The sequence below is a fragment of the Chiloscyllium punctatum genome, chromosome 44, assembly GCF_047496795.1.
Source record: "Chiloscyllium punctatum isolate Juve2018m chromosome 44, sChiPun1.3, whole genome shotgun sequence".
Classification (NCBI taxonomy): Eukaryota; Metazoa; Chordata; class Chondrichthyes; order Orectolobiformes; family Hemiscylliidae; genus Chiloscyllium; species Chiloscyllium punctatum.
The window spans coordinates 34,380,003-34,403,914 of record NC_092782.1 but is presented as its reverse complement, the minus strand read 5'-3'; the positions used below and the strand labels follow the sequence as shown (position 1 = coordinate 34,403,914).

The 23,912-nt window shown below is 42.4% G+C and overlaps 1 protein-coding gene across 1 annotated transcript in view; it reads left to right on the top strand.

The window, feature by feature from the left end:
* The first annotated feature begins 16,919 nt into the window (after positions 1-16,919).
* LOC140466857 (transcriptional regulator QRICH1-like) overlaps positions 16,920-23,912 on the top strand; it is a 38,918-nt gene continuing 31,925 nt past the window's right edge. Inside the window, exon 1 of the mRNA XM_072562591.1 lies at positions 16,920-17,368. Within this exon, the coding sequence (XP_072418692.1) occupies positions 17,180-17,368 (189 nt within the window). The 5' untranslated portion in view covers positions 16,920-17,179. The remainder of the gene's footprint in view (positions 17,369-23,912) is intronic.

Genomic DNA, 23,912 nt, shown 5'->3' with positions numbered 1-23,912 from the left:
ATTTCCTCCCACAGTCCACAGATGTGCAGGTTAGGTGAATTGGCCATGCTAAATTGCCTGTAGTGTTAGGCACATTAGTCAGGGGAGAATGTAGGGGAATAGGTCTGGGTGGGTATATCTTCGGAGGGTCGGTGTGGATTTGTTGGGCCGAAGGGCCTGTTTCTACACTGTAGAGAATGTAATCTAAACTAATCAAGCGAGAATGCTACAAGTCTCTTCTACTTGCAGTCCTGCAATATTGCAACCAAACAAATAGGAGAATGGAAACTGAAATAACTCCATTGAGGCCGGTAACCTTTTTTAAATTCGTTTGTAGGATGTGGGCATTGCTAGCTGGCCAGCATTTATTGCCTGTCCCTAGTTGCTCTTTAGAAGGTGATGGTGAGTTGCCTTCCTGAACTGCTGCAATGCCATTAGGGAGGGAATTCCAGGATTTTGACCCAGCGACAGTGAAGGAATGGCAATATATTTCCGAGTCAGGATGGTGAGTGGTATGGAGGGGAACTTGAAAGTGATGGTGTTCCCATATATCTGCTGCCCTTGTTTTTCTACATGGAAGTGGTCATGGGTTTGGAAGGTGTTGTCTCAGGTGAATTTCTGCAGTACATCTTGTAGCTAGTACACACTGCTGCTACTGAGCATCGGTGGTAGAGGGAGTGGTTGAAAAGTATGATTCCTTCGGTATGACGATATCAGTTTGTTGTCTGATTAATCTATGAGATAGTTCTCCCAAATTTGGGACTCATGGCCAGATGTTAGTGAGGAGGACTTTTCAGGGTCAATAGGGCTGTTTTTGCTGTTGTCTTTCCTGGTGCCTAGGTCAATGCCGGGTGATCTGTCTGGGTTTATTTCTTTGGGACTTTGTAGCGATTGGTTCAACTGAATGGCATGCGAGGCCATTTCAGAGGGCAATTAAGAATCAACCACATTCCTGTGGGTCTGGAGTCACATGTAGGCCAGACTAGGTATGGATGGCAATTTCCTTCCATTAGTAAACCAGATAGGTTTTTCTGACAATCAATAATGATTTCATGATAGCTGGTAGATTCTCAATTCTTGATTTTGTTTGTTATTGAATTCAATTTCCACCATCTGCTGTGGTGGGATTAAAATCCAGAACTTTAGCTGCATTCTGGATTAATAAGCTAGTGATAATACCATTAGGCCATCATTTTTACTGCAAAAAAAGCAAAGTTGCAAAGTGAAACTGTGGCAAGTCAGTTTTCGGACATGCTCAAGAAAAATTGGAAGAATTTTGAGAGATATGGGCCAAATGCAGGGTACTTAAGGAGGTGGATCTAGAAATTGGTAATCATTTTCCAATGTTCTATCGATTCAGGATCATTTCCTGCGAATTGGAGGGTGGCTAATGTTGTCCCACTTTTCAAGAAGGGATGGAGAGAGAAAACAGGGAATTATAGACCGGTTAGCCTGACGTCAGTGGTGGGAAAGATGCTGGAGTCGATTATAAAAGATGAAATTACGACTCATTTGGATAGCAGTAACAGGATAGGTCAGAGTCAGCATGGATTTACGAAGGGGAAATCATGCTTGACTAACCTTCTGGAATTTTTTGAGGATGTAACTATGAAAATGGACAAGGGAGAGCCTGTCGATGTAGTGTACCTGGACTTTCAGAAAGCCTTTGATAAAGTCCCACATAGGAGGTTAGTAGCAAACTTAGGGCACAGGGTATTGGGGGGAAAATACCGAGTTGGATTGAAAATTGGCTGGCTGACAGGAAGCAAAGAGTAGTGATAAACAGGTCCCATTCTGAATGGCAGGTGGTGACCAGTGGGGTACCACAAGGTTCGGTGCTGGGACTGCAGCTGTTTACAATATACATTAATGATATATATGAAGGTATTAAAAGTAATATTCGCAAATTTGCTGATGACACAAAGCTGGGTGAAATGTGAGGAGGATGTTATGAGAATACAGGGTGACTTGGACAGCTAGGTGAGTGGATAGATGCATGGCAGATGCAGTATAAGATTAGATTCCCTACAGTGTGGAAACAGGCCCTTAGGCCCAACAAGTCCACAACAGCCCTCTGAAGAGCAATCCACCCAGACCCATTCCCCTACATTTACTCCTGACTAATGCACCTAACACTACAGGCCAAGTCACCTGACCTGCACATCTTTGGACTGTGGGAGGAAACTGAAGCACCCGGAGGAAACTCACGCAGACACGGGGAGAACGTGCAAACTCCACACACCCAGTTGCTCGAGGTGGGAATTGAACCCGGGTCCCTAGCACTGTGAGGCAGTAGTGCTAACCACTCAGTCACTGTGCCATCCATGAACTGAATTCAAATTCCACCACCTGGGTGAAATGCCCAGGATTTGAACACAGGTCCCCAGAACATTACACAAGTCTCTGGATTAACAGCCAAATGATAATACCACTAGGCCATTACCTCCCTAAATGTGGATAAATGTGTGGTTATCCACTTTGGTGGCAAGAACAGGAAGGCAGATTACTATCTAAATGGAGTCAGGTTAGGAAAAGGGGAAATACAATGAGATCTAGGTGTTCTTGTGCATCAGTCAGTGAAAGCAAGTATGCAGGTACAGAAGGCAGTGAAGAAAGCTAATGGCATGCTGGCCTTCATAACAAGAGGAATTGAGTATAGGAGCAAAGAGTTCCTTCTGCAGCTGTAAAGGGCCCTGGTGAGACCGCAACTAGAATATTGTATGCAGTTTTGGTCTCCAAATTTGAGGCAGGATATTCTGGCTATTGAGGGAGTGCAGCATAGGTTCACAAGGTCAATTCCCAGAATGGCAGGACTATCATATGTTGAAAGATTGGAGCAACTGGGCTTGTATACACGAGTTTAGAAGGATGAGAGGGGATCTGATTGAGACGTGTAAGATTATTAAAGGATTGGACACTCTGGACAGGAAGTATGTATCCGCTGATGGGTGAGTCCAGAACCAGAGGACATAGTTTAAAAATAAGGGGTAGGCCATTTAAACAGTGTTGAGGAGAAACGTCTTCACCCAGAGAGTAGTGGATATATGGAATGCTCTACCTCAGAAGGCAGAGGAGGCCAAGTCTCTGGATACTTTCAAGAAAGAGATGGATAGAGCTCTTAAAGATAGTGGAATCAAGGGTTATGGGGATAAGGCAGGAACAGAATACTGATTATGGATGATCAGCCATGATCATAATTAATGGTGGTGCTGGCTCAAAGGGCCTATTGGCCTCCTCCTGCACCTATTGTCTACTGTCTAAATGGAACTAATTCAGTTTACGAAACCTGGTCAGCATGGACAAGTTGGGCTGAAGGGTCTGTTTCCGTGCTCACTGACTCTAAATATGCTGTTAGAGGGCACAATTAAAGGTTGAGACTGAAAAGATATAAAAGGGACATGAGGGGCAACCTTTTCACACAGAGGGTGGTTCATTTGTAGAATGAACTACCAGAGGAAGTGATAGATGCAGGTACAGTTACAACATTTAAAAGACATTTGGACAAGTCCATGAGTCAGAAAGGTTTAGAAGGGTATGGGCTTAACATAAGCAAATGGGACTAGGTTAGTTTGGGAAACTTGGTCGGCATGGATGCATTGGACTGAAGGATCTGTTTCTGTGCTGTATGACTTTATGGCTCTATGAATGCATTCTGGAAGAACAGGAAAACCTCCAGATCACCGAAATTTGTGAAGACAGATACTTGGCAGAAGATGGGTTAGTTCTGTATGTTGTATAAATGTAGTTATATACGTATTTTTCAATTGTTAACTATGGAGAAAAATTGCTCGGGGCAACTAGTTGTACAAGGTAAGGTGCTGAAAGAATTAGTTTTGAAGGTAGGGATAATCTTTTGATGCTCATAGAATCCCTACAGTGTGGAAGCAGGCCATTTGACCCAACATGTCCACACCAACTCTCCGAAGAGTAACCCTTCTTACCTCTGGGCCAGAAGGTCTAGCTTCACATTCCACCTGCCCCAGAGATTTGTCATAACATGTTGATTATAGTTAAGAGAGGGTCGTGTTCTACAATGATCAGAAAATCTGTGTTCAAGTTCCACACCCGCAGAGAGGTGGACCTGAACAGTATGACTAAAGATACTATTTATTGAAGAAAAGAAGATTGGTGGTAGTACTCTGTCTCAATCATGGGTTACCAGAGGTTGGTATCACAATACATGGCAGGAGAGTTTCCATGGATGCACAGCATTATTGGCAGTGTTCATGTGTCTTTAGAACATCCAATGAGAGCCCTGAAATGATGGCCTTCAGTTTAAAATGTGCAGGTGCTCACATAACACCTTTCACACTTAAATCTGTTTCTGAGGGAGGAACAATTGCCACTTTGTTCTGCATAGCTCACTGTGCTCTTAAACATTGGACTGTCGGGGTCCTGTGGGCTGTTGAATTTTCTGAACAGATGCCAAAAAGTGTAAGACCCGTGTAACATGCTCTGGCAGAATCAGCATACACTTGTTTCTGTCCACCTAATTTATAGATGAAATTCATTCCCAGCTAAGTAGAAAAAAATGTTAATGCAAAGCTAGCCAGCTTCTACACCCTTATAAAATAGAAACTGGAGCTTGAAAACTCAAAGTTAGGCAAATGACCAACTCAGCCAACATTTTAATTTGTTTCTAATTCTAAAGTGGCACTGAATCAAGCAATTATCTTGCAATTTTGAACATCCAAAATAGGATTGAGTACATTTGTTACTTCTGAAATTTATGTTGATACTTGATTCATTTAGATTTTAAATTCATTTTTTAACTCCTAGAAGATACTATTTGTATATATTGTGCAACTTTTCCTTGCCAAGAAAGAACTAATCTTTTATGGAATGTGAGCTCAGCTCATTGCAGTAGTTTAATCTTTCTGCCAGTGTGTTTTTAAGGATGTGTTGACAGACTAATGAGTGTAGAGGGGTAATATTCACCAACTTGCAAACATTTGAAACTAAAATCCACTGAAGGGGGAGATAAAGCTGAATGAGCTGGAGCCAAAAAAATAATTTATACTTTGGAGTTTTTCACCATTCCTTAGGAGGTGGGGCCTTAATGAGCCATTGCACATTTTATGCACATGCTTTCTAGATTAGATTACTTACAGTGTGGAAACAGGCCTTTCGGCCCAACAAGTCCACACCGACTCGCCGACCGAGCAGGCAATGTACTGGCTATTTATATTGGGACACAATGCTTGTCTTAAATGCTTAAAGGTGTGTGCCCAATGTTGCACATAATAATAATTGGTTAGTGTTACAGCCAATGTCTAACAATTAGTACATTTGTAAAAGTTAAAAGGTATGACTTACCTGATGCAATTATGGCAGATTTTATGAAAATATGCTTCCAAACATGTCCTGTGCCAGCAGCCCTCATCCATAAAATCATAGACTGGTACACCAAATGAATGCTATCTAGCCTCAAAGGTAAGAACTCAATTAAATTAGTTTAAATTAGATAAATGTGAGTTGTTGTATTTTAGTAAGACAAGCCAGGGCAAGACTTACACAGTTAATGGTAAGTCCTTGGGGAATAATATCGAACAGAGAGACCTAGAGGCACAGTTCCTTGAAAGAGGTGTCCCAGGTAGACAGAATAGTGAAGAAGGCTTTTGGCACACTTGCATTCATTGGTCAATGCATTGAGTAAAGGAGTTGGGATGTCATGTTGTGGCTGTACAAGATGTTGATAAGATCACTTTTGGAGTATTGCATGCAATTCTGATCACCCTTCATAGGATGTTATTAAATTGGAAAGGGTAGAGAAAAGACTTACAAGGATGTTACCAAGACTGGAGGGATTGAGTTAATAAGGAGAGGCTGGGACTTTTTCCCTGGAGCATAGGAGGCTGAACAGTGACCTAATAGAGGTTTATAAAATTATGAGAGGCATAGATAAGGTGAGAGGGGAAAAGGTCTTTGCCACAGGGTAGGGAGTTCAAAACTAGAGAGCATAGGTTTAAGGTGAGGTGGGAAAGATTTAAAAGGGACTGGAGGTGCAACTGTTTTAGACAGCGGGTGGCGCATATATGGAACAAACTGCCAGAGGAAGTGGTAGAGGCAAGTACAATTACAACATTTAAAATACATTTGGACAGGTTAATGAATAAGAAGGTTTTAGAGGAATATGGGTGAAACGCAGGCAAATGGCACAAGTTTAAGAAACCTGCTCAACATGGATGAGCTTTGGACTGAAGGTCTGTTTCCATGCTGTATGACTCTATGATAAAACCCACTTAATCATTTAGAAATAAGACAGCTGATTGGCTGCCAGCAGTTGTTTTACTGGAATTAGCATCCTAAACAAGTAAGTCTCGTCCACCTGGAGTTGCTGGTCAATCAGGTATGCTTGATGAGGTGGATTTTGGGGTTGGTGGTCACAGGGAAAGGAGAGGGGACAGGCTGAAGGTTTGGTCCTAGGGCAAAGTTGAGGCTCTTAGAGACCCCTCCTCTGCTGTATTTCCACTTCCTCAGTCACATACAATTTTTGTACACCTGCTCCAAGCTAACAGGCTTTGCACAATTGGTTACTAGTTGGGTATGCCTAATTTTGTCTTCCTACCTGAAGATGAAGTATCTGAAGCCCTGGAGGGATGTGTCCCGAAGCTGATCATTAATTGACCACAAAAGGACTCCAATTGGTAGCAGTGTATTAAGGTCAGGTTTTGGCACTTCCATCCAGAAGTTAATTAGCACCAAGTAGGGAATGTGGTCAGATTCTGGTCTTCTGTCATCCCCCTGCCTCCAATTCACTAGCAATTGGCTTTACTTACTATACAGACTTCCAGATCTATAATCTTTTATGACCTTTATACTCCTAACTATATCCCAAAGTCCTATACAATCTCCCTTATGTCAGCAGGCCATTGAAAGTTTGGCCAAGCAGTCCAAGGTAGAAAATCTGAAGCAGCAATTTTAATTTTCCCATCAATTTTTTTTTCAACACTTTAATGTGAATTTGTTAGTTAAATAATGATATTTTGTATCATACTTTTAACTTAGTTCATTCTCATTTATTAAAAAAAACTGCATTGATGATCATACTTCAAATAAAAATTGATTATTCTGAGTCAACACCACAAAGTGCTTAGTTGATTCTTGCTTTAACATAATTTTATCACAACTATCAGTTTTGTGATCAGCATGCGCTGATAAACCTCTTATTCAAAATCAATCACACTGAGTAGGAATCATGAAATTGGACATTATCTTGCTCATTTTATAGGTACAAAATGGAGGCAAAGATCTGTCACAAAGAACACTTTGTATATTTTCAATACTACAAGCTTTTCTAATCAACCTATTCAGATATGTCATGACACCTGGAGTTTGAACCCACGCCTCCAGTTAGGGACACTACCTCTGCATCACAAGAACGTCCACCTCCAGTGCTATAGATATTTCCTAATCAACTTGCTTAGGGATGTTATTACAATCCTCTGGAGCAAACGGGACTTGAACCCAGGTCTCCTGGCTCAGAGGTAGGGGCACTACCATTTCATTACAAGAGCCTTCATATCCAATGTTAGTCTAGCTTCAGTTAGAGTCAAGCCTCCTTTTTGGGCATCCAGAAATGATACCAGACCTCTTCCTTATGCTAACTAGGAGCTTAACTCCTGATTAATGACTCACCCTGCCTCCCAGAAAACTGGTCAGGAATTGAGTGGAATATGCACCATACGTGCTCTTCTCAGTTTTTTTCAATTTTTTTTATCAACCCTGGCCTAGGATCATACAAGGACAAATACAAGAGTGAATTACTGTGAATGCAGGAAATCTTAGCTAAAACATAGGATGCTGGTAATATCTGCAGTTTTGTCAGCATTTATGGACAGTAACGAGTTAAACTTTCAGGTCTGTAGTCTATCATCAGTTAGATTAGTTTAGATTAGATTAGATTACTTACAGTGTGGAGTTGATTTTGCCACATTTAACTAAATTATCTAAATAATCTTGCAGTTTTATATAAATATAAATACATTATACTACTTTTATTGATTTCATTCATTTTACAATATTGTGTCTTTGTTAATCTTTGTAAAATCTGTAGTGACAAAATTGAAACATACTTTCAGCGTATTATTCTCATTTTAACTTAGTCTCAGAAACAGCCAGCAGTGTTTGTTTAGGGAAAAGAATCTGGAAGCACTAGTGAATCAAAATCCTGATTATATGGTTAAAGCACTGTTACAGTCATGTTGATTTATACTTTTTGACTGGGATTATTTGGTCCACATTTCTCCGTGTACTGAGGCATTGCACCACCATGTGGTAGGACTCTGGCACTCACTGCCAGATTAGTATTCACAAATCTGGTTAATGGGCAATAACCCAACTTGCAATGAAACATATTTCACATGTTGGACAGGGATCTAAAATATAGGGGAAAAGTTAAAAATGGAAAATCAGAAATGTATACTCAAGGCTAGCAATTAATTATACTGGTAGAAAGGAGTTGTAAATAATTTTAAAATGATGCTTCAGAAGGACCAACTTGGATTTTCCTCTTCTAATTATTCTTGGGCATTATTGAGTGGCAGGTTTGGAAACAGGGTGGTGTTTATTTATGCCAGGTCCTTATCTTCCTTCTCACCATTGTTCCTGGCTGGTATACAAAATGCCTATCGAAAACAGACAGAAATATTTAAATAAAGTGCCAATGATGTAGTGTTGGCTGTTTTGATTTATGGTAATTTTCATCTCATTTGCACTGAGAAATAATCACAAGGGTTTCTAAGACACGAGGAATTGCACAAATTAATTTACACAGTTAAGCACAGATGTTTTATTTCTCACAGATCTTTTGCCTACCACATAATGGAGCAATATTGTGGCTGAATTTCAGTGCTCATATTTTTGCCAGATATGTTAGATCGTATGTCCTAATAATCAAATCAAGTTCCTTTGACTATCTGTAAGAGGCAGAGAACAGATTATAGCTAAATGTAGCCCATGCTTGCACAAATTAAACAAAATGTCTGCTGTTAGATTTGATTCCATACTGTTAGACTTACTGAAGCATCCTGAGTGCACTAATGGGTGGCATGGTGGCTCATTGGTTAGCACTGCTACCTCACAGCGCCATGAACCCGGGTTCAATTCCCACCTTCCTGAAGAAGGGCTTATGCCTGAAACGTTGATTCTCCTGCTCCTCGGATGCAGCCTGGCCTGCTGCGTTTTTCCAGCACCACACTTTTCAACTCTGGTCTCCAGCATCTGCGGTCCTCACTTCCTCAATTCCCACCTCAGGCAATGTCTGTGTACAGTTTGCACGTTCTCCCCGTGTTTGTGTGGGTTTTCTCCGGTGCTCTGGTTTCCTCCCACAGTCCAAAGATGTGCAGGTTAGGTGAATTGGCCATGCTAAATTGCCCGTAGTGTTAGGTGCATTAGTCAGGGGTGAATGTAGGGGAATGGGTCTGGGTAGGTTGCTCCTCGGAGGGTCAGTGTGGACTTGTTGGGCCGAAGGGCCTGTTTCCACACTGTAGGTAATCTGATCTAATCTAATACTGGATTAGTGGTGCTGGAAGAGCACAGCAGTTCAGGCAGCATCCAACGAGCAGCGAAATCGACGTTTCGGGCAAAAGCCCTTCATCAGGAATAAAGGCAGTGAGCCTGAAGCATGGAGAGATAAGGATAGTCTTAATCTAATACCTACACAAACCCCAATTGAATTAAGATCATCAATTAAGCTTGTAATGTGATTCATTTACACTTGATAGAAGGGATATACAGTACCTCAATGCACATTAACTCATTTTATGAAAACAAGTTGAATATGTTTATTTTAAAGAAACATTTCCTCCATGATAATGCTTTGACCAATAGAAATCAACTTGCCAAAGAATCAACATTCCTTTTGTCCGGTAATATAAATTGGTGTGCTTGTTTGAAAAGTGACATTCTTTTGTTTGTCCTGATCAGTGTGAGACAAAAATCTTAAGTATTAGTTTGTTTGTTCTTCCTTTGAAAATGAATGTAGAAGCTACTTTTTCACTATTTGCTTTGACAACAGTGTCCTTCACCCAAACCTCCCAATGGAATGTTATGCAATAGACTTTCAATCATCAATGCAAATTCAATAATCCAACTTTAAGAAAATGCTCCAAGGTCCCCATCTCAGAGAAGAACCCAATGTTAGATAGGCAAGGAGAGTACTGTGGGTGAACTTTCAACTAACCATTTAATTTCTGTTCTGAAACATTTGAGTATTTTGGCGACATAAAGTGTGAATTCCACAACTCCAGCAAGGCTTACGCTTGCACTGCAAATTTTCACTGGGGAGAACAACTATTTGTGAATATAAAATGTATGGCCAGAGATCTGATTTTCTTACTCTTACTCCCAGCAGCTATAATCAGGCCTACTGCAGTTCATTATTGACAATATTAAAGGATACACAAAATTTTTTTGGGGGAAAGGTATTTTTGTAATGATCATTTAAAAAAGGACAGACACATTACTTGAAGAGCAGTATTTACAATGTTAAATAATATAGGGAGAAAGGGTAGGAGAAATGCTCAACAGGTCTGGCAGCATCTGCAGGAAGAGAAACAAAGTTAGTGTTTTGAGTACACTATGATTTCTTCAGGGATGAATCCTCCTTCCTGAAGAAGTCATTATGAACCTTAAATTTTATTTCTGTTTCTCTCTCCAGAGGTGCAGCTAGACCTGCTGAGTTTCTTTTGTTATTCAGTGGGACATGGGTGTCGCTGGCAGGGCAGGCATTTATTACCTATCCCTGGTAGCCCTTGAGAAAATAGTAGGCAGAAGTGGGTACTGCAGATGCTGGAGATTAGAGTCAAGATTAGAATGGTGCTGGAAAAGCACACGTCAGGCAGTATCTGAGGAGCAGGAAAATCAATGTTTCTGGCAAAAGCCCTTTATCAGGAAAAAGCCCTTTTCGGGCTTTTACCGAAACATCGATTTTCCTGCTCCAAGGATGCTGCCTGACCTGCTGTGTTTTTCCAGCACAACTCTAACCTTGAGAAAATGGTGGCGAGCTGTTTTCTTGACTCACAAGTGGGCTGTAGGTAGACCTGCAATGCTAGATTTCTCGGTCTTTGACTCAATGACATCGAAGGAACATCAATATATTTCCAAGTCAGATTGGTGATAGGCTTGGAATGGAACTTGTAGGTAGTAGTGTTCCCATGCATGAGCTGCACTTGTGCTTCTACATGAAACTATTTATGGGTTTGAAAGGTGTTGCCCAAGGAGCATTGAATTGTTTCTGCAGTGTATGTTGTAGATGGTACACACTGCTTATACTGACTGTCAGTGGTGGAGGGAAGGGATATTTCTGTGTTTGGTGCCAATTAAATGGGCTGCTTTGTCCTGGATGGTGAAGATGCTTCTTAAGTGTTTTTTGAACTGCAGTCATCCAGACTGGTGGGAGCTATTCCATCATACTCCTGACTTGTGAGGTAACAAGTGGTTGTGGCTATATTGTCTCTTATTGAACATGGTCATCGCCTGGCATTTCTGTGATGTGAATATTACTTCCATTTGTTATTGTCCTGAATATTGTCCAGGTCTTGTTGCGTTTGGACATGGACTACTTCAGTAGTTGAGGAGTTGCGAGTGGTGCTGAACATTGTGCAGTCAACAGCACAATCCTTTTTTCTAACTTTATGACGGAGGGCAGGTTGTTGATGAAATAGCTGAAGATGTTAGGCCTAGGACACCACCCTGAGGAACTCCTGCAGAAATATTCTGGAGTTGAGATGACTGACCTTCAACAACCACACCATCTTAGAATCTAATCTAATCTTGCTATGTGCCAGATTTGACTCCAGTCAGCAGAGAATTTCCCTTCCTGATTCCCATTGTTTCTAGGGCTCCTTGATAACATCTCAGTCAAGTGTGGCCTTGATGCCACATGCAGTCACTTTCATCTCATCTATGGAATTCATCTTTTTTTCTCATGCTTACACGAAGCAACTAAGTGGCTCTGACAGAACCCAAACTGGATGTCAGTGAACAGGTTATTGCTGAGTAGGTGAAGCTTGATAGCTCTGTTGATGACACTTTCCGTCACTTTACTGTTATTTGAGAGTAGAGTGATGGGGTTTTAACTGGCTGGTTGGATGTGTCCTGCTTTTTTTTTTGTACAGGACGTAGCTGAGCAATGTTCCACATTGTCAGGTAGATGCTAGTGTTGTAACTACACTGGAAGAGTTTGGCTGCAGTGGGGTTGTGGGGAGGAGAGGGATGGGGGATGTGCAGGGTGTGCAGCATGTTCTGAAGCACAGGTCTTCATATTGCTATCAGAATGTTGCCAGGACCTATACCCTTTGCTGTATCCAGTGAATCCAAGTGTTCCTTGATGTCACATGGAATGAATTGATTTGGCTGAAGACTGGCATCTGTGATGCCCTGTGCCTTCGGCGGAGGCTGAGATTGGTAAGTTTTTAATCACCCATCACCATTCCTGACTCGATGTGGCAGGATTGCAGAGCTAATATCTTATCCATCAGTTGTGGAATCACTTAGCTCCATCACGGCAACACTTTTTGTTTTTTTTATATTTTAAAAAATGCAAAGAACTACAGGTACTGAAAATCTGAAAAAAAACCAGAAACTGTGGAAGTCTCAGCAGGACTCAGTGTTCTGAAGAAGGGTTACCGGACCTGAAATGTTGACTTTGCTATCTCTTCACAGACGCTGCCAGACCTGCTGGGTTTTTCCAGCAAGTTCGTTTTTCTGCATTCACAGGAAGAAGGAAAATTCACACTGACACATCAGCACATGGGGAGAGAAGAAGTCCAGGCAGAATAATGGAGATAAAAAAACCTCCAGAAGGATTTAAAAAAAAACCTATCAGTACATATTAGGAAACAAGCTTTTCTTCTACCCCTTGAAACTGCCAATGATGCAGTAAAGGTAAGGGTGCAGCAGTCAAACATCATGCAGTCCTCCATTGTATATGTAGGAGAAAATTACTGCAGGTGCTAAAATCTGAATTGAAAACAAAAGATGCTGGAGATCACAGCGGGTCAGGCAGCATCCACGGACAGAGAGTAAGCTAATGTTTTGAGATGAGATGGTTGTTCATCAGACCTGAAGTAATGTGTGGAAGGGGCAGCATTTATGCAATAGTTGGGGGGGTGTGGGGGATTGCTGGGGGAGAAACAATGTTGATAGTTCACACTAAACAATCAGAATGTGAGATGGTTAGAATAATGGTATGTCTGCCAGACTGGAAAGAACAGACAGTCCCACTGGAGGGGAGAGAGGACATGGTGACATAGAATGTAACAAGTAAATCTAAAAGGGAAGCAACGGGTTCACAACAGATGATGTTGAACTCAATACTGAACCCAGGAGGATATAAAGTGCTTGGTTGAAAAATGAGATGTTGCTCCTCCAGTTTTCCCTGGAGCATTGCAGCATGCCGAAGACAGACAAGTGGGCATGTGAGCAGGAAACTGGGTTAAAATGACCGGCTACGGGAAGGTCAAGGTCATGCTTGCACATGGACTGGAGGTGTTCTGCAAAGCGGTCATCCGGTCTGTGTTTGATTTCTCCAATGCACAGCAGGCCACATTGGGTGCAGCCATTGCAATGCACAAGATTGGGGGAGGTACAGGTGAAATGCTGCTTCACCTAAAAAGACTGTTTAGGCTCTTGGATCATGAGCAGGGTGGAGAAAAAGGGGCAGGTGTTGCACCTTCTGTGGTTACCTGAGATGGTGCCGTGGGAAGGCAGGGTGGTGTTGGTAGTTGAGGAATGGACTAAGGTGTCCTGGAGGGAATGAGCCCTACGACATCCATACAGGCAAGTGAGGGGAAGATGTGTTTGGTGGTGGCAGTTTGCTGGAGTTGTCTAAAATAGTGGAGAATGATCCTTTGAATATGGAGGCTGGTGGGATTAAAAGTGAGAATAAGGATGTTAAAGACGGCTCAGGGAATCCCTGATGGACTTGACCTGTAAGCCTCTCTTGGTTTGTCCCGGAGATCGTACTCTGTGGTAGTCTGGAATATAAAGCTCTTACAGACAGTTAGTTTAAATTATTATCTTTATTTACCAATGGCATCAAAGTTACACAATAACATTGATACCTACAATACAGGCTTGAGCTAAAGTTCTAAAACCATTAGCAGAGTAGCAGCACCAGCTCTTACCCCGAAGAGCTCTCTCAGGCTACTCTACTTATTGCTGTAAACAAGCTGTGTCTATACAGAAATTGGTATTAAAACTACAAAAATGCCACATCTCTTTAAGCAGATAAGCAGCAATAAAATGGCCAATGTTTGCAGAGGAAGAGAAACTCATTCACAAGACTGAGTACGCTTGACTAATTAAGCTCCATGCACATCAAAGTGGGATCAAGCCAGGCTAAATGGCCAATTGCTTTAGTTAGATAACCTTCCGTTTGAACAACACATCATAACGATGGACTAAACTATGTGAAAAAGGTCATGAGGTAACCTTGCTCAGCTACCATGCCCAGTATCATTATCCCACAAAATGGCTTTTTCTTTTAAAAATCATTTTATAGATTCCCAAAGTGCAAATTAAATTTATAACATTTCCGGATCTCGAGTTCCAGGGAACAACAGACAAACATTCAATCCATGACAAGCAAGTGTACACTCAAATCAGACCACAAAGAGTCAAACCTTTCCACCAGTTTGCGTCCTGTCTCTCTTTCTCTCTGTGTCCTTGAACCCTTCGGTCAGTGAATGTAACTTACAGAAGAATGTTTTCTCTCTCATTCACACATGAACATCTTCCAACTTTCTTACTATGTCAGTTTCAGCCTTTGTGTTTTCCTAGTTTGTAAGGGTAATGAGACATTCACATTCCAGAATAGTCGAGATTAGGGAGCTGAGCTTCATAAATTCAAATCTGGTCAGTGTGGTATACATGAAAATGTTTCAGGGTTGTTCTGTTACATACATATTCCACTCAGCTTATTAAATTACAAGTTGTTTTCTTATTGAGTATGAGTTTTGTTAAGAGTCTTCATTGTAACCCCGCCCCCCCATGGCCAAGCTCTTCCCCGCATCTCTATAGCAGATGTGTCAGGCTACCAGCTTTCTCAAGGGGACCCGATCAGCTATTGAGAGTGATGGGAGGGACAAGAGTGGATGCATGGGCGATAGGCTGGATGTGGCTGTGGGCCCTGTCAAACATATCCTGCAAGGATTCCATCCCATTCTCCCAGTTGTTTTGCCTATGTCATATCTGTTCGGATGATGCCACCTTCTAAAACAGCACTGCTTACATGGCTTTCTTGTTCCTTAACTGTGGTTTCTCTGTAGTTGACAGGGCCCTCAACTACATACACTAATCACCTGTGCTTCTGCCCTCGCCCCTCCCCATCACTCATAGCATTGTGATCGGGTCCCTCTTGTTCCCACTTTACATCTCACTGGTCTCCCTATTCAACAGATCATTCTCTGCCATTTCACACTACTTTAGCAGAATGCCATCACCAACTACATCTTCCCCTCACTCCCCTGTTTGCATTTCGCAGGGGTCATTCCCTCCAAGACACCCTAGTCCATTTCTCGACCATCAATACCATCATTCACTTCCCTACAACATCTGCCTCTTCACCCTTATCATCCTCACGATCCAAGGGCCTAAATAACCTTTCCAGGTGAAAGAGCACTTGTATCTCCTTCAACCTTTTGTATTATATTCCCTGCATCCAATGTGGCCTATTCTCCATTGGAGAAACCAAATGCAGACTGGGTGACCGCTTTACAGAACACCTCTAGTCCATGCACAAGCATGATCCTGATCTTCCCACAGTCGGTTATTTTAACACAATGCCCTGCTCACATGCCCACTTGTCTGTCCTTGGCATGCTGCAATGCTCCAGCAAATCACAGTGAAAACTGGAGGATCAACATCGTGTCTGCGTGGGTTTCCTCTGGCTGCTCCGGTTTCCTCCCAGAGTCCAAAAATATTCAGGTTAGGTGACTTGGCCATGCTAAATTGCCCGTAGTGTTAGATGAAGGGATAAATGTAGAGAAATGGGTCTGGGTGGGTTGCGCTTCGGTGGGTCCATGTGGACTTGTTGGGCTGAAGTGCCTGTTTCCACACTGTAAGTAGTGTAGTCTAATCTAACATTTCATCTTCAAACTAGTCACTTTACAACCTTCAGCATTGAGTTCAGCATCTTAAAAATTACAAACCCATTGCTTCCGTATCTTTCAGCTTTATTTGTTACATTCTCTGTCACCATGTCCTCTTACCCCTCCCCCTACTCCAGTGGGACTGTCTCTTTTTTCCAGTCTGGCAGTTAGACAAACCATTACAGAAATGCTGCCTCCTCCACACTTCAGTTCTGATGAAGAATCATCCAGACTTGAAACATCAGCTTGCTCTCTCTCTCTCTCTCTCTCCATAAATCATAGAACTGCTACAGTGTGGAAACAGATCCTTCAGTCCAACTGGTCCACACCGATCCTGGAACAGTAACCCACCCAGATCATTTCCCCTACCCTATTATCCTGTATTTAACCAAGTAATACACCTAACCTACACATCCCTGAACACTATGGACAATTCACCTAACCTGCACATCCTTGGACTATGGGAGGAAACCGGAGCACCCGGAGGAAACCCAGGCAGACACGGGGAGAATGTGCAAACTCCACACAAACAGTCGCCCAAGGCTGGAATCGAAGCTGGGACCCTGGTGCTGTGAGGCTGTAGTGTTAACCACCTTGCCACCCGACTCACTATAAGCTCCGGTGAGCAGCTCCTACAGTGAGAGAGTAACCTGCATTAAGCCCGAACTTCCTACTCCGCACATCGCATGCGCCATAAACACCGGCAACAATGTAGCAGTTCACTGACAGTAGCCACGCCCCGTCGGGCTCTCACCGTCCTGATTGGCTGCTCACTCGCCATTTCGGCGGGGCTCTGGGTGTAATGGTATGGGCACGGCGAGAACGGCGCAGACTCCCTGTTGACGGTCCGCCTGGTCTATGGGGCCCGCGCTTGCGCACGCACCCTTGGATGTGCAAACTCGGCCGCCCGCCCCGCGACCTTGCAGACGCGCGTGCGCGCCGACTCGGGCGATGGGGGCGGTGTCCAGAGCGGAGCCGGCGGTTCCCGCGACAATGGGGAGCTGCGCACGCGCGCCTTCGGATGTGCCGCGACACGGCGAAAGCAGTGGGGGGGAAAACGTTACGATGCCGCGCATGCGCTCCGTCGCGTTGGTGGGCGCGGCTTAATGGGACCCGCCCCGTTTTCATGGGCGGGGGGAAAGAAGAGGGAGCCGCGCATGCGCGTGAATGGTGCAGCCTCTCCAGCGGCGGCAGCGTTCTCCTGTCGGCCGCCTCCTCGTTACTCCCTCCTTATCGATGTTGGTTGTCGTCTTTCGACCGTAGCCAGCGACGCTTCAACGAGGTTCAAAACAAAGGTAAAGCAAAAATGAAGGGATGCATCGCAAGGAATTTTCAGTGAAAGTCAGGAGAACTCCTGCGGCTGGGCCCCGCTGCTCAGGAGCCGCATGTTTCAGGGGCCCAGGCCACTGCCAAGTCCACTCTCAGCAGAAACACCAAGCAGCGGCACCAATGGCTCCTGTAACCTCGCTCTCTTTCAATGAAATAACTCACCTCTTTCCAGGGGCAGGCTCTGCGGTGTAGGATTGGGGCCTACAGCTGTTGATCGTGTCTGACAGATCATAACTCATTCCTCCACTGCATGAATTCCTTTGTTTTCACTATTTCATATGCTCCTGGTTTATCTTGTAAATTTTGATTCTCTTGACTTGTGCAATTTTTTTCGAAGTCTGGAAATTATTTTTTTTTTCCCCTCTGCACCGGGCAGGCAAACTTTTTTTTTCCCCCCATCTAAATCACGATCCGTTGAACAGACGGATGAGCAGATCTGTCAGTTTAGGAAACCAAGTGTTGTTGGTATTTGAGGCCTGTTCTTGCATTCTACGTTCGCGGGTGCAGAGTGACTGCTTAATTCGATCGTGGTGTACAGTAGATTGGTCCCAGCATTTTCAAATATCTCTCTTAAAAAAAAAGTGTCAGTTGTGTAAAATTGGCTTATTATGTGCAGAATGTAAATGTTCCTTCAACCAAAACGGTTGATGAGCTTGATTTTTGTCCCATTAAATATCGTTGTCAGGCAGGGTTAATTGATTGTATTTGCTTGTCAGGTTTCAGTTTTTTAAAAAAAATCGCTTTTAAAGCGATCTGCTTTTTAATAGTATATTCACTTGTTACTTTTATGGGCACTGACTGGACCAGTTTTGATCTCATGACAGATAAATTGGTGTCTCTTTACAATAAAATACCTGCCATGGGTTGTAAAACTATTTATTTTTTACTGTCTGATATCTACAATGGATGGCAACAATAGATAATCAAAGGGACTATTTAATTTACTCTAAAACTGAATCTTTCAGTAAAATTATGGCAAAGTGAGCGCTGTGTTCTTTATCATAACAATTTTACTTCCCCTTAGGGATAGGTATCACGTTACTGAGCAAAATTTTGTTAATTGAAAGCTTTTTTGTTTAATACAACCCAGATGCAGAGTAAAGGTTTTGCTGTGGTAATTGACTTACGACTGCACCAGTATGCCTTATTTTTGTCTCTGCAGCAGCTGTATTTGTGAGGAACTGTCTGGAATAAGTGTTAATTTGTGCTGTAGATCTTTACCTATGGCCTTGTCACGTCAAGTCCGCTAAGTTTCTTTTCATGTTACATCTGTGAGAAGAAACTTTAATCCTATTGATATAAGCTAAATATGAATAGAAATCTTGGTGGCAGACTTGAGTCTTAATAAGCATGTATCACATCTAATATAGCATTTGACAGTCCTCTAATTATATTAGCAATGAGCAGATTTTATTTTTCTCTAAAAGCATTGTTTGTGAAATTCTCTTTCCCCAGAGACCAGGAGAAGCTGTGCTATTGAATGTATTCAAGGTTGAGTTAATAGCATTTTTGATAACAAAAGGAATCAAGGGTTATGGAGGCAGATTTGAAGACTGTTGGGAGCACAACCAGAACAGGCAGGATATGTTTGAATTATGGAGCAGGTTTGGAGGGCTACTCTTGCTCCTAAGTACTATACAATTTTGATCTGCAACTTAGCAATAATCAAAATGAAACATTTCTAATTATCATTCTTCATGATTTTATCTATAACTGATTTGGAACTTGTGAAATTAGGACTCAGGCAATGTTAAAGTTTCCAGAAGGGGACACAATGTAGGACTGAGGGTGTTGTACTTAAATACATGCAGTATATGCAAAAAGGTAAGTGAGCTTGAAACAACAGATTGGTCTTGCCAATTTGAGTGTTATGGGTATCGTAGTAATATGGTTGCAAGGGGATCAGAGCTGGGAACTAAATATCCAAGGATATGTGACCTATTGAAAATACAGGGAAATGGACAGAGGGAATGGGATTGACCTGTTCGTAAGAAATGAAAGACAGCAAGAAGCGATGTAGGGTCAGGCGGTATGGATTCTGTGAGTAGAATTAAGGAACAGCAAAAGAGAAAGGACTGATGGGAGTCTTGTATCGATCTCTTAACAGTACTCAGGATGTGGAGCTGAAAATAAATCAGGAGATAGAAAAAGCATGTAAGAAAGATGCTGTTACAGTAATCATCAGAGATAAGAATGTGGGTGGACGGAGAAAATCAGGTTGGTAGCAGATCCCAGGAAAAGGAATTTCTGTATATCTGAGGTCATTGTTTGGAAAAGCTTTTGGTAGAGCCTGCTAAGGAACAGGCAGTTCTCGATTTGGTGATCTGTAATGAGGTAGACTTCATTACAGAGCTTAAGAAAAAGGAACCCCTCGAGGGCAGTGATCACAATTAAGATGGAAATCTCCCTGCAGTTTGAGAGGGAGAAGTTTGAATCAGATGTAACAGTGTTACAATTATGGGAACGACAAAGGTATGATGAAGGAGCTGGCTAGAATTGATTGGTAGAAATCAGGAAGGTTGATGGATCAGCAATGGCAGCAGTCAGAGAGATGTACAGCATAGAAACAGACCCTTCAGTCTAACCTGTCCACGCCGACCAGATATCCCAACCCAATCTAGTCTCACCTGCCAGCACCCAGCCCATATCCCTCCAAACCTTTCCTATTCATATATCCATCGAAATGCCTTTTAAATGTTACAGTTCTACCAGCCTCCAGCATTTCCTCTAGCAGCTCATTCCATACATGTACCACCCTCTGTGAAAATGTTGCCCCTTAGGTCTCTTTTATATCTTTCCCCTCTCACCCTAAACCTATGCCCTCCAGTTCTGGACTCCCCGACCCCTGGGAAAAGACTGTTTATTTATCCTATCCATACCCCTCATGACTTTGTAAACCTCCGATGCTCTTGGGAAAATAGCCCCAGCCTGTTCAGCCTCTCCCTATAGCTCAAATCCTCCAACCCTGGCAACATCCTTGTAAATCTTTTCTGAACCCTTTCAAGTTTCACAACATCTTTTTCCGATAGGAAGGAGACCAGAATTGCACGCAATATTCCAACAGTGGCCTAACCAATGTCCTGTACAGCCGCAACATGACCTCCCAACTCCTGTACTCAATACTGTGACCAATAAAGGAAAGCATACCAAATGCCACCTTCGCTATCCTATCTACCTGCGACTCTACTTTCAAGGAGCTATGAACCTGCACTCCAAGGTCTCTTTGTTCAGCAACACTCCCTAGGACCTTACCATTAATCCTGCTAAGATTTGCTTTCCTAAAATGCAGCACCTCACATTTATCTGAATTAAACTTCATCTGCCACTACTCAGCCCATTGGCCCATCTGGTCAAAATCCTGTTATAATCTGAGGTAACCTTCTTCACTGTCCACTACAGCTCCAATTTTCTAGGAGTAATTTGGGAGGCAAGCAGAAATGCATCCCAAAGAAGAAGAAACATACGGAGGGGAAGGCATGGCTATCACGGCTGACAAGGAAAGTCAGGGACAGCATAAAAGCAAAAGGAAAAATCATTCAACGCAGTGAAGACTAATGCAAAGCCAGTGAATTGGGAACCCTTTTAAAAGCTAGCAGAGGATAACTATTTTTAAAAAAAAAGCAGTGGAGGGGGAAGAAAATGAGGTAAGCCAGCTAGTACTGTAAAAGAGGATTGCAAAAACCTTTTTTAGATATATGAAAGGTAAGAGTAAAAACTGGCCTGCTGGAAAATGAGGCTGTGGAAGTAGTAATGGAGAACGAAGAAATGTTGGAAGAAATGAATAGGTACTATTTTTTATCAGTCTTCATGGTAGAAAACATTGGTAGCATATCAGAACTTTGAGTCAGGGGCAAAGGTGAGTGACATGGCCATCATTATGGAGAATGTGCTGGGGAAGCTGAAAGGCCTGAAGGTGAATAAATCACTCACACCAGGTGGACTATGCACCAGGGTTCCGAAGGAGATAGTGGTCACATCGGTGATTCCTGAAAGATCAGTACCAGAGTCACAGAGGAGTCAAGAGGATTGGAAAATGGCTAATGTTTAAAGTGAGAGAGGCAGAGACAAGGAATTATTAGCCTGTTAGCCTACCATGGTCATTGGTAATATTTTAAAGTCTGTTTTTAAGGAGATTGTGGAATACTCGTAAAACAGGGCTGAATCGGCATGACTTTGTCAAGGTAAAGTCATATCTGACAAGTCTGTTAGATGTTTTTGAGGAGGTAATAAACAAGTTAGACAAAGGAGAGCTAGTGGACATGATCCTTTTGGATTTCCAGAAGGCCTTTGACAAGGTGCCAGACAGGAGGCTGCTAAATAAGTCAAGGGCCATGGCTTTAGGAGCATGGTAATAGCATGGATTGAGAATTGGCTGACTGCAATCTTGGAAGTCTGTTTAATCCTGAAATGAGCTTCTGACTGTATGTTGACTCCATCAACAAGGCTGCTTACTTCCACTTCCATAATGTGTCCAATCTCCAATTCAACCTCAGTTTGTCTTCTTCTGAAACCACTGTCCATGCATATGTTACCTCTTCATTTGACGTTCTAGACTTCTCCCATTTCTCACCTCCACAAACTTTGTTTCAATATTAACATGCAGTTCTGTTTACCCATTGCTCCTGTAGTTTGACTCCTGTTTTGGAAATACGTCAGTTTTAAATATCTCATCATTGTCTTCAAGTGTCTCCAAAGCCTTGTCCTCCTTAACTCTCTAATCTCCCATCCTACCCTCTGAGGTGTCTGTGCCCATGTAATTATGGCCTCCTGTAAATTCCCATTTTCATGAACTTTACAGCTTCCTAAGTGCTGAGCTCTGAAATTCTGTCCTTAAAACCCCTCTAACTCTGATGTTTTCTCCCCCTTAAAGTATGCTTAAAGACCTTTTCTCTTTGAACCAAGCTTTTTTGGGGTCACTTGCCTTAATATATTCTTCTGTATGAGCAATGATAACATGTCTCCTTCAGGTTGTGGGTTCAAAGCTCACTCCAGAGGCTTGAGCACAAATTTTAGACTGACGCTCCAGTGCAGTACTGAGGAAGTGTCGAAATGTTGGAAATTCTATCATTCTGATGTGACATTAAGTTGAGGAACTGTCTCCTTTCTCAGAAGAACATCAAAAAATGCTGTGTCACGGCCATTCTTTAATCTTCATGCCGTAAGACTTAAAGAAGTCATTGTCACATGGTTGTTTGTGGGAGTTTGCTGTATACAAATTGAACGCTAGATTCCTGCGTGATAACAAATATTACGTTTCAAAAGTACTTGTTTTTCCTATAAAGAGTTTTAGGATGTCATGAGTTCAGTCAAGGCAGTATATATTTTTAAAATTATTTACTCTTTCTCACAATGTGTGGGTGTTTGTGACAATGCCAGTATTTACCAATCATCTATCCCTAATTCCTTTTGAGAAAGTGATGGTGAGTGATCTTTGTAAACAGCCCATTTGGCGTAATTGCATCCACAGTGCTATTAATGGGATCCAAAGCTTTTGAACAAACTGTAAAGTAGTTCCAAGCAATACCTGAAAGAGGTTTCCTAGCTCTAGTAGGCCCACATCAGGGGCACAGCAGGTTTTCGGTAATGGTGGTGGCGCTGCCTGGAACTTGCAGAGATCTTTTAAAAGGCATGTAGCTGTGTTTGTTGACCCCTTGTATAGAAGTTGAGCTCTATTTTACTTTATTTCCTTTTACTCTTGTTGTAACTCACATGGCAACAAAACACTTCACTATATCATTTCAAATGTATGTGACAAATAAATAAGAAATCAGGATGGTTAGTGACTTGTAGGGGATCTTTCAGCTGGTGGATTATCTGTGGATCCACTGGTCTTGTCATAACAGGTGATAAAGCTCATCTGCTTGCATAAGGTGCTGTCAAATGTGGTTTGGTGAAATGCTGCAGATCATCTTGCGTACAGTACACATTGCTGCCTACATCTATGGTGGAGGGTGTTTACATACCAATAAAACTTTCCCATGATTTGAACTGACTTCGGTTTTGTTAGGGCTCCTTGGATGCCACACTCTGTCAAATGCTCCCATTTTATCAAAACAATTACTCGCATCTCTTGAGTTCAATTCTATCATCGATGTTTTGATCAAGGCTGTAATGTGGCCTTGGTAGAACCCAAACTGTGAAAGTAGGTGAGTCATTGCTATGTAACTGCTGCTTGGTCATACTCTCCTCTTCGATTTACATTGCTAATGACCAAGAGTAAATTGATGTGAAGTAATACACTTGTGCATTTACTTCCTCCTCCCTCACTATCCAAGAACCCAAACACACCTTCCATGTGAAGTAATGCTTTACCTGCACTTCACTTAATCTATCTACTGTAGTTGCTGCTCATAACGTGGTCTCCCCTCCGTTAGGAAAACGAAGCACAGACAATGTGACCGCTTTGCAGAACACTTCAATTCTGTGTTCAGGATTGACACTGAGCTTCCAATTGCCTGCCACTTCAACAAACCACTGTGTTCTATGGCCAATGTTTGACAGTGTTGCCTG